We start from the raw sequence: 14,484 nt of genomic DNA, 5'->3' as shown, positions 1-14,484 counted from the left end.
AAGTAAAGGAGACATGTTTATTATTTAAACTATCACTTAAATAAAAAAGTGCATAGAAAATAAACATGATTAGAAACTTTTCTTTTTACACTTATATACAACTTTTTTTCCTAATTATACATTCAACCAAGTAGTTTGTGGTTTATTTTCACTGTGGTGGTTTTCCTTCATTTCGTGGGTGTGTTTTGAAAGAACACGGGATAAAATATGACTGTCGAACTCATGAATACCATTTTTACAGAGAGCAGGAGGAATATTGATGAGACAAAAGGTATATTTCAAGGCATACGAAACAAGCCTGTTCGTGATCCATGATCCCTCTTTTTTGCACGTCCTTCGCTCCGCTCCCTCTGTGACACCACGTCCCAGCCGAGGCTGATAGCTTCTATACACACTGAACAATTAGAAAATTACAAATACACGTTCTGTACTCGTCAAGACCTCTCCCAAACCTTGACTTGTAAAAGAACAATTCATGGTTGAAGTTGCACAAAATAAATAAACGAAATGTTTTTCAACATCGGCATTATCTCAGCAATATGACTTTTTATGAGTACAACAAAAGCTTCGGAGGTGAAAGAGGTCGTCGGGGGGGGGGGGGGAATGCCATTTTGGTGGGATCTTTAAAACTCCTGGACAGTCTCCACGGACCAAACTCTTAATTTATACCACATCAAGTAAGCAGTCTAAAAAAAATCCCTGTTTAAAAATTCAAAGAAAAATAAAATAAAACATTCACTACAACAACCAGAGGGGGGAGGAAAAACAAAACAAAATGGCTGACCTCAAGAAGTTTTACAACCACGTTAATACAATTACATTTCTCATTACGTAAAGAAAAGGTTCCTTTCCAGAGAAGACATTTGAAAATCAAAACTGCAGTGCTCCTCACGGTCGAGGGAGCACTCACAGGCACAGCAAAACTGGTACTGGATATCAATATACAAAAAGAATGATGCACGTTAGTTTCATCTGATAGTACTGTAACACAAAACCATTATAGAGTACATTGAAACAATTCTAGTAACCGTTATAAATCTGCTGTTTTGCTACTGTAACTAAGTTTGTTTGTCCATTCCATATATTGTATAGATACTAAAGAACAAGAAGTTGCTATGCATGTTTCCGTATAATATTGTTATGTATTTATACTATAATTACAGATAACGACGGAGAAGGGCCACTGGTGTGGCGCGGTAAAATGAAGTCCAAAGAAACAACACAGACCATTTCCTTATTGTATATATGCCGTCTGACAGTGCAATAAATGACTCATTGTTCACTGAAAAGTCAAAGTGGATCTCGAGGAGTGAGAGGCGCAGACAGAGCCCTCGGCATCAGTAAACGTGTCGTCACCGACGCTAGCGTGAAGCGTGGAGCTCGCCCAGTGGGAACTTGTTGCCGCCGCTGTTCCCACTTCAGTGATTTGCCCAGTGCTGAAACGAAAAAAAAAAGAAAAAAAAAACCCGTCGCTGCCCAGTTTGAGGTCGTATCTACGTATGGATCATATCTCTACCGGGGTTATCGACACACACACATACAACAAACGTGGTTGACGAGGCGTCAACACCATCCGGTGACGTGAAAGGAATATACATTCATCGTTGACCTTAGCAGCTGAACTCGGCGAGCCCGACGGAGGCGCAGCTGTACAACCGCGCGGCCGGCCAGGTCGGGTTGAAGGGTCAGGGTCAGAAAGGAGAGGCGGGGGTGGAGGGTTGGGGGAAAGGCACAGCCGGCGCTTGTACACGCCGCGCCTTCAGGAGAAGGAGAGGGCTGCTGGCGTGGTCCCTGCCTTCACTTCTTTGCAGGAAAAATAATTTTAAAAAATAGAGTCAAGTGCACTTGGCTAGAGCCTCGAACGTCTCTTTGAGTCATCATCGAGACAAGGTCATGATGACCGACCTCGGGTTTTATTTCGGGGCCTGATGCACAAACGCAAAGTATTCTCAGTGACCGTCTGTGCTCGTGGTTTCAGCATCGGGTCGGTATCGTCTGTCGGGGGAAAGAAAAGCGTTTTCCTATGTCTGTTCAGTGCCCGTGTCACAGCTAAAGTGCAAATCATGTATGGGTCGTCAGTTGAGGGAATATCTGCAAACGGCCTTTAGGTGACGACAAAGTCAGTACGAACGGTTCGACAACATGAATTCGTTTTTTTAAAAAGGGACAAAGACGTTAACTTGAGTAGTTGTGAGACCAGTCATTCTAAACCTTCCAGTGAAATATTCAGATCAAGATCAAGGAGGCGTGCTCGGTACCAACGAAGGCAAACCACGAGGACAGTGGACGAGAGACTTGGAAGTGATTTCTAAACGAGTGGCTTCTTTAATAAACAGATTGGCTCGACAGGGGTTCAAATGTTGAAAATAAAAAGGCACCTCTTTGTTTTCATTCTACAGAGGGATAAAACCGTTTGGTGGAACAAGCTGTGGGTCCATGGCCGGTTAATGAAAAGGAAAAAAAAACAACTCGTTTTGATAAGACTGCCTGGTAGCAGCAGCCTGTAAGTGGACTTGATTCTCGACGTGATGTGGTGTGGAGACAATAAGGCTGGAGAGAGGAGATATCGGCTAGGGATCAACAATCTTAACTCTCTCAAGTGCATAATAATAGTTCTCGACTGCCATACTGCCAGCTGGAACTAGAACAATTAAAAATAACGTCAGCTTCGACCCAACGGCCCGGGATAGATAAAAGAGCAACTGGTGGACTGAACTCAACGGACCAAGCCACAGACCAGTGTCAGTCTTTGGAATCAAAGAAAACATTCAGGCTACAAATAAAAGACTAAAATAAAAATTAAAAAAAACGTTGAAAAGGCAGCGGAATACAAAACATAGAGACCAAGCATTAGTGTTTGTAAACCTCTATTTCCTACAAAAATGGCAATAAAATAAATACAATTTCTTAAAAATATAAATACCATCATTAAGTGCTATTCACTAGTGAGTGCTTTGTAAGTCTTTTTGTAGAAAAATATACATTATTTACATTTGTTTTTTAAAAGCAAGCATGATATTTCCCTGTCCATAATAAAAAAGATAACAGACAAGACTAAAAAAGACTTAATACAAATTAAAAAAAACATTTTCCAAAGTAACGGTTATCACAACAAGCCAAGAGGAAAACAAGCTGTGCGAAAATCCAATTCAAGGGCGTGATGTTTGGTTCTCTCTGCTGCTGTGATTTGGAACGCGATTAGCTTATAGAATTAACAATATCAAATTTGATAATACCAGCACGCACATGTCTGTATGTTTCTGTAGGATCCACGCCTGTATCTGGATCACAGCTCCAAAAACCACTTATAAATATGTCTACTAAAGCACTTCAGTGGGGTTCTCCAGGCCCTTGGCTGTCAGTCCACCAGCATCTCTAGCTGCCTCGCTCTGTCAGGCCAGAGGCTTAATCCCACCAATAACGTGTCTACGTAGCTACAAAACTGTCAGACTTAAAGTCAATTTAAGTACAACGAACGGTATCGACCTCAGATATCATCCTTTACACGAACGGACAAAAATAACCTTTTGTTTTTTTAACAAATCTACATCTCTACCCGTGTCTCTTTTTCCTCTCTTCCTTTCTGTGGCCACTGCGCCCCCTGGTGTTTTCACCTGCACGGCGCTTCTCAGGCTGCTTATTCTCAAGCAGCGCCTATTTACAGTGTTTAATGTACAAAAACACACTAGGGCGGGGCGGGCGGGCTGGGGGGGGGGGTTTCAGTAAATCCCAACGGCTCTGGAGGCATCAGGGCACATTCAGAGAGGGAGATGCGCTTCACTGAGATTTATCAAATGAAACACACAAACACAAAAAAGATTTCTAACCTTTTTTCAATTAAAATGAGTTCGAGTCCCTTCAACAAATTGCACTTTGGTGTAAAGTGGAACCAAGTTCTTGAATTTTGAACTAATGATTGATAACATCTCATTAGTGGACCATAACATACTTCTAGAAAATTAGGTTGGGCCAATGTAAGAAATGATTACGGGGCAATTTTATTCAAATATAAATAAAGGTTATTGTTATATCGCGATGCTGTGAAGGCTCAAACTTGTTCATAACTCACCTCTGGAGGCAAAACTTCCCATGGCAAATGTAAATGAGACAAAAGGAGGCACAATATGTTTGAATTTCCACAAGTGGCCCCCTCCTCCAAAATGGCCCTTCCTGTTTGTAAAGAACGCCCCGCGGCCGCTGCCTCTGCCCACATCAGCCGCCAAACCACTGACCCCCGTTGGCAGCGGCGTGTTTTTTTTACGTGAAGGCGGACCCAGGAAATCGTCGTGTCAAGTCCATGCCACGGCAAACCCCCCCGCAGGGAGGACCTCGGAACGCCGTGGCACCGACGGTCCCCCTTTCATACTTTTCAGATATTCAGTTGAGAAACTTGCGACACTTCTTGGCGGCGCAGTTGCAGGGCAGCTTGTTGCTGGCGTCCTCGATGGGGAACTTGTAGTCGTAGGTCAGCTCCTCTCCGCAGTATATGCGCCGGGAGGCCAAGATGACAATGTGCTTCTGACAGTCCACGGTGACGACCCGAGAGTAGCAGTTGGGCTCACAGGAGTGGTTGATGAAGCGGGCGGCGTTGCCGTGAACCGTGGCATCGACCACCTCGTAGTCGTCGATACGGAACATGTAACAGCCAATCCCCTTTGAAGAAAGAAGAGGCAGAAGGTGTCATGTATGTTAAATGATGCTTTCAATGGTGTTTTTTCGGCCCGTTAATGATCATCATCTGTTTAACTCAAAGTTAGTTCCTGGTGCCTCACCTTTCCATCGTAATATTTCTCCCGTTTGTCAGTGAGCACGGAGCGAATGACGTTTCCAGAGTATTCAATGACCATCTCGCCTGCATCAATGGTTTTCTTGCAGAACAGACCTCGGCCATGAATAGGTGACCTGTGGAAGGATACAGTTTTCAGAATTTAATTTTAGCTGGCCTGTGTGGATGTTGGTTTTGTTTAGGCTTTTTGATACTATCAAAATAATAGTAAACGACATGCTATCTCATTATTATAAACAATAAATGCAAATGTGACATCAACCGAAAACATCCCAAAAGCTACATTTTGACCACTGGAATTTCCACAGGGACTAAGAACTCATGTAAGTCTATATTCATAAGTATGTATGTAGTGAGGACCATCTCTCTCTGTCGGAGAACATAGAATAAAGGGGTGAAACACTGCACACTGAACTGAGCGTGCATTTACCTCAGTGTGGAAATACAGACAACAATGGCCTGAAGAAACCTTTTAATTCCTTACCAGGGAGGTTTATTGTTGAAACTGAGCAAATCAAAACTCAAAACCTTTCATCAAACCAATTGTAGATAATTCACTTATTATTGACAGTTTAAGCCCCTCTGATCTAACCTGAAGACTCCAACAGTTTCTTTAGAGATGGCCTTGAGCTGTTTGAACCTCACAGCCAGTGGTAGCTCCATGGAAGCACGCCTGCAACAACAAGGAATCTCAATTTCAGATAATAAGATCAGTTCAGACTAATATGACAAAATCTTGGGAGGGTTTCAGGGTTTGCAGCAGCAGGTTGTAATAACTGTGAATCAATTACAAATCTTGTGGGGGCAGTAACTGACCTGGCAGACCTGAGCTGCCCTTCGTCATCATCATCTTCTTGCGGCCTGTACTCAGGAGGCTGGCGGTGTTTTGAAGCCAGGAAGTTGAACATGTCAAATACCGACCTCCTGGAAGGCCAACAGATGTAAGAGTGAACACAAACGTAAGATCCAAACAGGTTTGGTTCAAAGTTTGATTAACACTAAGCATTAAATCAGAAAGGTTCTTGGCTTTCCAATCGTCCAATAATTCAATACCCCGATCCGTCTGCAGGTGTCGTATTGCGATGTGCATTTGTGTGTGGGATGCTTCCTCACCTGTGGTGGATCTCTGCACGGGCCGACCCGTGGGGGTTGGCAGGAGGTTCATCGGTTTCCTCTGGTTTGTGGAAGCGGAAGCGGTAGCTCCGACAGTGTCTGGAGCCGTAGAGCTGCTCGAGAAGGAAGACCACCGCCTCGTGGACGACTCCCAGCATCCTCAATCCATTCACACCTGGGAGGAGCAACGATCTACAGTGAATCGTTTGTATACAACGCATATATCCCTCGTTGTTTTGTGGTGCAGTCAGAGTGATGCCTCCTCACCTTCAAAGGAGAGCTCTTTGAGTTGTGCGCTGGAGCGAGCTTCCTGCACCTTATCGGTCAGGGATTTCCAAGCTTCTGTAAAGTTAGGACAACACAGCTCAGTATTTCATGCACAAAAGGCCTGGTAACTGTCTCACACACAACAGATGTTATTCTTTTCTTTGTACAAATACATTTGCAGTATATATGTCAAACGAAACCATTGATGTAGATGTTGCAATTCCAGTGCAGTCAGAAAGTAACAGCGTATTTTGTATTTTCAGAAATGTTAAAATGTAGTCGAAACACAACAAGGAGAACATTATTTCTCTGTCGGCAGCCTAATTAATGAGCAACAAGCTACTCGATATAGCTATAAATTAGGGCTGTCAAAAATAGCGCGTTAACGGCGTTAATTAGCTGTTTGTTGTTAATTACGTCAATTTTTTTGACGCATTTCACGCATGCGCAGTGTGACAAATTATTCAGGTCCGGAAAGATCCTCTAGGGAATGCACTTCATCCTATACAACACATTACTGCCACCTGCAGGCATATGTCAGGCCGTCAGGTTCAGCAAGTTGTTTGCGCCAGAGACCCGCCCCCCCCCCCCCCCCCCCCCGTTCTCGCGCAGCAGAACAGAGAAGAAGAAAAGCTCCGCCCAGCAGAGCAAGAGCAGCGCTGTTCTGAAACATGCGGAGGAAGAGAAACCAATGCGATCTAAATCCTCCCAGGTATGGGAATATTTCACACTGAAATGGGGGTGGTAGCGGATTTCTTTGCAGCGCCAGTCGTTCTAATCGCCGCGCTCGACTTCAAGGTGTAACCTTTATTATTGTTCGGTCTGAAACGGCGCGCCCAGTGACGGGTGGTGCAGCAATATTGTTGTTCGGGTGGAAATCGGGAGAAAGGTCGGTCCGGGAGATTTTCGGGGGGGGGGCTTTGAAACATCGGGAGGGTTGACATGTCTGGTCATGTCTGGTCATCGCAGGAGCACAAACTCGCAGCAGAGTGGGATAAACTGCAGAGGCTCGAGACCCTTCTAGAGCCATGCAGGGAAATCAGTCTGTAACTTATCAAATAACATTGATTTGATTATTTTCTGGAATGAATTAAAAAATCAAATATCAATAACATATATTTATGTAAAAAATAATAATGATGATAATAATAATGATAATTATGTATCTGTGTCCTGTTATTTATCTTTAGTATGCATTTCAGAAAGAAAAAATGGTTAGGATTCAGGTGTGATTAATCATGATTAATCCACTGAAAATTCTGATTAATTTGATTAAAATTTTTAATCATTTGACACCCCTACTATAAATACCTTAAAAGCATTCATTATATGACATTTTACCAACGGAAAAAAGTCCCATTTGCTGACCTTCGATACTCTCACAGCGGATGTGGAAGCCGTCCTCACTGCAGATTTCAAAAATGATACCCTTCTTGGGTTCGCTGTCCAGGCTGGTGTCCTTGCTGTTGCCATCTTGGTCGGGTGGTGAAGCCACAGGAAGAGACCCTGTTCCGCCAGCTGCAGATGGTTGGTCTTTCCCCAACACTTTTCCCGCTAACACAGGAGTTTCAGATGTCTTCTTTTTCCCGAGCACACTGGAGGATTATAGGGCACCATTAGAACCCTCGGGTTTATTGAGTATGAAAATGGGCACCTAGCATGGATGAGCCAATACCTCTTGTTGGTTGCCTTGTCTGCAGGTTTTCCCGTGTCCATGGGTTCTGAGGAGCTCAGCTCTTTGGAACTGCTTGCAAAGACAATTAGAGAGTCTCAAAATATATATTATGTAATGTAAATGAAATACATTTACCGTAAAATTACTTTAAAGACCCCTTGGGATATATGGATTCAGTCAAGATGAGATATCTCACTTAAGGGTCAACCCTAACAAAAATTATATAGTAACTGAAAAGATGATTTTGTACAACAACCTGTTTGTTATTAAGAAGCAGTTAAAGAATAAAAGCATAAACACAATGCTGTCCTTGTATTTGCAATTCATTATAAACAGTGTTTTTACAAATACATTTCAATGATTTTGAAGCATATTTTCATCATCATACATATTCTGAAACGTCATAAAAAATAGTAATGAAAATAGTCAGAATTGACCACAGTATATCTGAACTTAAGCGAGTGACAAGCTGTGCCTTTCAGGGAATTTGACCTGAAAAAAGAAAAGCTTGTGGGTTTAAAAAAAAGATTTCATGGCCAGCCCTTGAAATGATTTTGCTCATTACTAGGGGTTAGTCACAACAATTTCAGCACTCAATTGTATCTGAACTTATTCCATGAAAAGAACACATTAAGTTGAGTGAAGTCACTGATCTGCCTGAACATTAAAGTACTGTTAAAAGAATATAGATTTTGGTCAATTGTGGTATTTGTGACAAAGTGACTACTACTGATATTGCCATTTTTAGATTCCCCAACTTTTACTGTTTTTTAATGCTAATACTTTAGACCTTCTTTAAAGTATTACCTAATGACAAAAAATATGTCCATGTAAAAAGGAATAAACACAAAACCGCAGCCTCACCTTGGCTTTGAGTGATGTCGTCCTGCAGGGTTGCTTTGATGCTCCTCTGCCTGAGACGCCTTGAGTTTTTTCACACTGGTTATGTCCGGACTCTGTCTGCTCCTCTTTGATTTCGGTTTGGCCTTTTCTGCGCCTAAAGTGGTGGAGTTGGGCGGCCTTTGCTCCGATGATCTGGAGATGGGAGTTGTTCTACTGCTCTGTGAGTGTGTGGAGGTCTGAGTTTGGGTGAACACTCCAACAAGGCGCCTATTGCCGGGGCCTCGCGAGGTGGCAAAGCTAACCGTGGTGTTTGGACTGGAGTCCTGGGCTCTGCCTATGCGCTGAGATCGGTGCTGTAAGTGGATATTAGTGACCTCCGTCTCTCCTCGCTGGTTGACAGCCATGCTGATAGTCTGTTGGGTTGGCAGGACGCAGATGCTGCTGGCGATAGACGTCTGCACAGAGGAGCTGATGTGTGATATCAGCGGAGCCCCAGCTGATTGGAGGCCCAAGCCATGTGTGCTTGCTTTGAACAGGAGGTTGCCAATCGGCCCGGTGATATCAGTCGAGCTGAGGACCGGGGTGGAGAGGGAAACCGATCCTGGTGCAAGAAGGCCAGCGGCGCCACTAGGGGGCACCGACACAACATTTAGCACTGACTGACTGGAGTTGAGACCAGAGACTGTGCAAGGTATAAGGTGGGTGGAGGAATCACGGCCCAGGATACCAGCCTGGGCTGTACCAGGGATCCTCTGCTGAAGGAGAGTAGTGGGATCCAAGTACATGACCCCGCCCGATTTTGGTCTCTTGATGATATTTGGGACCTTGCGCTGAGAAGCGGAGAGGGTGCTTAACTCAACCAGGCCACCGGGTTGGCCAGAGATGCTGGCAGTAATCTGAGGGGAAGACAGGTTGATGAGCCTCATGTTGGGGCGGCCAACTTCCGATGGGGCCAGAGTGGGCTGGCTACGGGAGCGGGCCAGCTTCTTGCTTTTTCTTGGTTGAAGACGAGATATGGGCCTCTTCTTGCCGTGAGCAGATGCGAGCACAGTATGGGAAGAAGTGAGGGAGGAAGGACTGGACACTATGGCGACACCGGGACCCAGCTCGTGCCGGCGACCAGCCTCCGAGACCAGAATCTGGGACTGGTCGTGGGGCAACCCAATGAGAAGTCCTGAGGTCGTGCTGGGAATTCCGGTCTGGAAGCCCGTCTGTGTGGTTCCTGTAAAGGTGTGAATCTGGGATGGATGAGCCATGGTGCCCAGGACTTTGCCACCAGCAGGAAATATCGACTGCGCCGTAGATAAAGCAGTATTCAGCCCGGTGGTGAGTGTCATAGAGCTCAGCACTGCTGCAGAGCTTGTGTCCATCACCCCCGCGGCACTCATTTTTTGGGCGACGCCATTGGGGACGGTCTGGAGAACGTAGAGAGGCTGGAACTGCTGATTGACCACGATGAGCTTGTCAGGGCCTGGTTTGATGACTGCTGGGCTGGAAACCTGAGTCTGGGACGGTCCTGGGACTGTACTGGGACTGCCTACAGCTGCAGCTGATACCGGGATGTACTTCTGACCCTGAAGAGGCAGGGAGGGTGAACTTGGCAAACCAGGTGTGCCAGAACTCCTGGGAACATCCTGGTTACCTAGAGGTTTAACCACTTGGCCTATGGCAGGGCTGCCAATAAACTGCTCCGGAGTCATGTGACCCTCAGTGTCCCTGTTCCCCAAAGCTGATCTGGCATCACGCTGATTTTCCGATGCGGACACCCCTGACCCTGCTCTTTTCTTGTCCCCAGTCTTCTCTCCACGGATTGTCTCTGGGTCAGAGGTCAAGCCCAGCATGGTGCGGTCTGTGGTCTCAGAGATGAGACTCCCAGCAGTGTGGTTCTGACCGGCGTTGACGGAGGGGCTGCGTGTGGTCAGGACAGAGAGGTCAGAAGGTAGCTCCAAAGGAAGATACGGCTCCTCTACAGATATGGAACTGTTCACACTGCTCTCCACCCCAGCTCCACTCTCAGCACTGGGCAGCTGCTGGGAAAAGTCATCAAACAGTATGTCTTTGGGCCGGTTGACATCCACTCCAACGTAGCCCTCGTCCAGCAGCAGCTCTGAGGAGGACGGCTCAGACTGCTGACCCAGAGCCTGCATTGACATGGAAGGTGTATTGAGGACAAACTCCATGATATCGGATGGCAAAATGTTACCACAGTCATCACTGTTGTTGTTGTCAGAGTCTGATTTAAGAAGGTCCGTGCTGAGAGAGAGTTGGGCCTCGAGAGGATCCTGACTCTGACTCTGCGGCTGGGACTTGACCCCGCCTCCGAGGGGAAGACAGTTTTCTTTCTGGTTCTTTCGGCCTTCCCGCACGCCGCCGCTTACAGCTCCGCCGCTGCCGTCAGCCTCCTTGCTCGAGTCACGGGAGTCCGGTTTCTCAGTGTGTCGCTCTCTGCCCCTTCTCTTGGGAGCACGTTTATGTGGTGTGGACGAAGAGGTGGCTGCAGTGGTGGTGGTGCTGGTGGTGCTGGCGGTGCAGGTGCTGGTGTCGCTCTCCGATCCGTCGTCGACACCGTCGAGCTGGCCGATGCGCTGCTTGCCCAGGGTCCTGTCGTACACAGCAAAGACAGTGTGCCGGATTAGTAGAGGCAACAGAAAATAAAACAAAAATCATTTGTAGATCATTCATTTTATCAAAAAAAAAAAGAAGAAAAGAAACCATTGTGTGTACTCACAGAGCACTCAGCATGTCCTCTTCGGCCTTTCCTTGCGCCCTCTGTTGCTGCTCCTCGTCCTTTAGGAAACGCTGCAGCTGGGACCCCCGGCCCAGGCAGCGGTCTATCCCTTCTATCGAGGGCAGGGCCTCGCCGGGGTTTATTATTGTTCGCGTGAAGTTGTAGTAGTACGGGTCTGTGCCCCTCTGCATCATCGCGCTGTCTTCATCCTCTCCGCTGTCCCCCGACGAAGAGGAGGTGCTCATATCGTCCGCTCCGTCCACCTGCCCCTCGGCCGACTTCCTGCGGCCACCGGCCCTCCGCTTGACCACGGCGCCGGCGCCGTCGCCGCTGCCGTAGAAGGGAAGGTCTTCTTCGCCGTACGAGCGGACGCCGTAGAAAGGCGTGAGGCCGAAGAACATGTTTGAGCGGGCGCGCGCGCTACGTCGGGGGTAGCGCCGTTTCGCCGAGCCCGACCCGTCGCTGTCGTCCTCGTGATGCTTATCGTCCATGCCTCTGTCGTGGTCATCTTCCGGGCCGTCGCCCTCATCCTCCGTGGCTCTGGCGAGGAGGTTGTGGTGGTCTTGCAGCTTGCTGAGCGAGCGCTCCTGGCGCAAATCCTCCTCCATCCGAGTCCGCGTGTCCGACTCGGAACTGTCGCTGCTGCTGCCCGAGGGGGAGAAGAGAGCAGAGCGACGGGTCCCCTGGCCGGCAGGAGAGGCAGTGGACGTAGTCATGGGACACAAGGAAGAAATACCGCCAACAGCGCTGGTCCCATTTGGGTCGGTCTTGACGTCAGTCTTTAGCGGAGGTACAGGAGAAGGTTTGACTGGTCTCTTTTTCTCTCTGGAGGACAACGGTAGCTGATTAGCTGTTGGTTTAGGGTGAGACTGGGAAGCGATCTTCACTCCTTTCTCTGGAGCTAAACCACCCGGTTGCAGCTGCTGCAAGTTGTCCAGGGAGGAGCTGTTTTTCCTCTCAGGACCAGAGTAATTTTCTCTGCTCTTTGACACTGGCCTGTCCCCCCCGTGGTTCTCAAGCTTTTCCCCCTGAGCCTTCCCATGGGCTTTGGTGCTGTTACCCAGCACTTGGGCTTTGCTGTTTGTGCTGTTGTGTGAGTTGGGGGTTGTAGCTTGTGCATTGGCGCTGCCAGTAGCTTTAATATTATTGTTGAGAAGGGGGATTTTGTTGCTGATGTTGCTGTTTTGGAGAGTTTTTTCTCTTTCCCGGTCTTTGGACAACTCTCTGCTGCCTGCCATCTTAACTTTGGGGTGTTTCTCTTTGGCAGCTGAGGCTGCAGCTGTGGGGGCCAGGTGCATGGAGCCTCGCTTGACAACTTCCTCTTCTGCTGGTGTCCTGGCCGGCCACGCCGGTTTCATACCCGCGGCCGTGGCTGGACCCGATGAGTAATCGTTTGATTTCCGTAAAGTGGATTTCTGAAATGAAGACTGTGGGGAGCCGTATTTCCCGACAACAGAGTCCCTATGGAGCAAAGCCGGCACTACATTTCCAGGGCCACTACTACTCTCCTTTCCTGAGCTGGGCTTGTCTTTAGACTGGCTGATGTTGAAGGTTGGGGTGGCCCGGTGACGGGGCAAAAAGCTTGCAGACACATCCTGTTCTTTGCTGCCGTGTTTCCCTTGCCTGTCGCTCAGCCTCATGCTGCCACCTCTCTGCTGACCAGTGAGAACAGCAGTGCCCACAGGAGGGGAGGACTGGCCTGAGCCTGCAGGTGGCAGTCTGGCACTCTTACTCTCGCCTGCAGTCTGTTTGGACTGACTGCTGGGATTATTGTCTTTCCCTGGGCCAGAGTCTTTGTTTTTCTCTGTGCTTCTATTGCTGGAATCTCTTGAGGGAGGTCGAGCCTTGTCAGAGTCTCTGCTCGATGGTCTGTCTTTACCTTGAGCCGAGTCTTTTCCGGTCTCCCTTAACCCTGCATCTCTACTCAGAGACCAAGCTTTTTCAACATCCTTATAGTTGGGATTTCTAGAGGACGATTTGCTTTTATCGGTAACACTATTGCTTGAATCTCTGCTCGTCTGCCTCCCTCGCTCAAAGTCTCTATTTACTTGTCTCCCCTTTTCAGAATCTCTACTGGGCGGTCTTCTCCTCTCAGATTCTTTCACACCCGAGTCCTTACTCAACGATCTCCTTTTTTCTGACTCTTTGGCTGATATGTCGCCCCTGTCAGAGTCTTTTGGCCCAAGTTCTCTAGACAATCTATTCTTGTCGGAGTCTTTAGAAGCTTGGTCCTGACCTGATGTCCTCCCCTTGTTGGAATCTCTCAACCCTTGGTCTTTGTTTGGTTGATGTCTATTTCTGTCCGTGGAATACATTCTGCCCTTTTCATCGTCTCTTTGGACTGGACCCTTTGCTGACTCTTTGCTGAGGTGTTTGGCCTTTTCGGGGTCTCGGGCAGGGGAGGGGATGAGAGGCGGGGGTGAGGTAAGGGATCGTGACACAACCTGAGGTGAGGGGGTCACCATTCTCTGTCTGTTGAACTGGTGGGGAGGAGGAGAGAGAGAAGGGGAGCTGTGGCGACGGGAGTCAATATTCCGCATGCTGGGGTTCACCAGGGAATCTCCTACTGTCACAATCTCATGGCTTTGGGGCTGAGAGGTACCACCTATAAAAGAAAAAATAAATGGTAACTGAAATGAAGACGGGACTGCCGAAAATTTAAATTAATTGAAAAATGTAACAAATGAGTTGTAATTCTGTAACAAATTGTACATCAAAAAGAGGAATGCAAAGTTATACCTGGAGAAGGCATGGGCCTTGGACCTATTGAGCGCTGACAAGGGGGGTAGCTGGGGTGTCGGTTCCTGCTGTAAACCCTGAGCTTGGGTGTGTTGGCAGGGGAAAGGGTGTCGGAACGCCTTGGGGATTCAAATGGATCTGGAAAATCTGGATAAGCAGGAAAAACATGACATTGATGCACAACACAGAGATTCAGTTCCCCTCCAGACTACACTCTGCTCATATTTGGTTTGAATTGGTTTCCCAGATCTTTTTTTGAGGTAAAAACTTCCAAAAGTTTGGCCCCGAGATACCTGAGATCTACATTGAGGGGAAAACTGAAATATTGATTCA

General features: G+C 47.3%; 1 protein-coding gene across 4 annotated transcripts in view; it reads right to left on the bottom strand.

Annotated features, from left to right (window-relative positions):
• kmt2a (lysine (K)-specific methyltransferase 2A) overlaps positions 1–14,484 on the bottom strand; it is a 35,106-nt gene continuing 20,622 nt past the window's right edge. For 3 of the 4 annotated variants that reach the window (XM_037485498.2, XM_037485743.2, XM_037485655.2), the window contains exons 24-34: positions 14,152–14,298; positions 11,413–14,017; positions 8,706–11,285; positions 7,842–7,913; positions 7,535–7,761; positions 6,167–6,241; positions 5,900–6,074; positions 5,603–5,710; positions 5,379–5,459; positions 4,773–4,902; positions 1–4,653 (exon numbers count right to left, since the gene is read on the bottom strand). In XM_037485498.2, the coding sequence (XP_037341395.2) occupies positions 4,378–4,653; positions 4,773–4,902; positions 5,379–5,459; positions 5,603–5,710; positions 5,900–6,074; positions 6,167–6,241; positions 7,535–7,761; positions 7,842–7,913; positions 8,706–11,285; positions 11,413–14,017; positions 14,152–14,298 (6,476 nt within the window). In that variant the 3' untranslated portion in view covers positions 1–4,377. The remainder of the gene's footprint in view (positions 4,654–4,772; positions 4,903–5,378; positions 5,460–5,602; positions 5,711–5,899; positions 6,075–6,166; positions 6,242–7,534; positions 7,762–7,841; positions 7,914–8,705; positions 11,286–11,412; positions 14,018–14,151; positions 14,299–14,484) is intronic. The other variant, XM_037485583.2, reaches the window with a different exon arrangement.

This window comes from Pungitius pungitius, chromosome 3 (assembly GCF_949316345.1).
Source record: "Pungitius pungitius chromosome 3, fPunPun2.1, whole genome shotgun sequence".
Classification (NCBI taxonomy): Eukaryota; Metazoa; Chordata; class Actinopteri; order Perciformes; family Gasterosteidae; genus Pungitius; species Pungitius pungitius.
The sequence above is the reverse complement of the archived record's forward strand: the minus strand, read 5'-3'. Positions and strand labels throughout refer to the sequence as shown.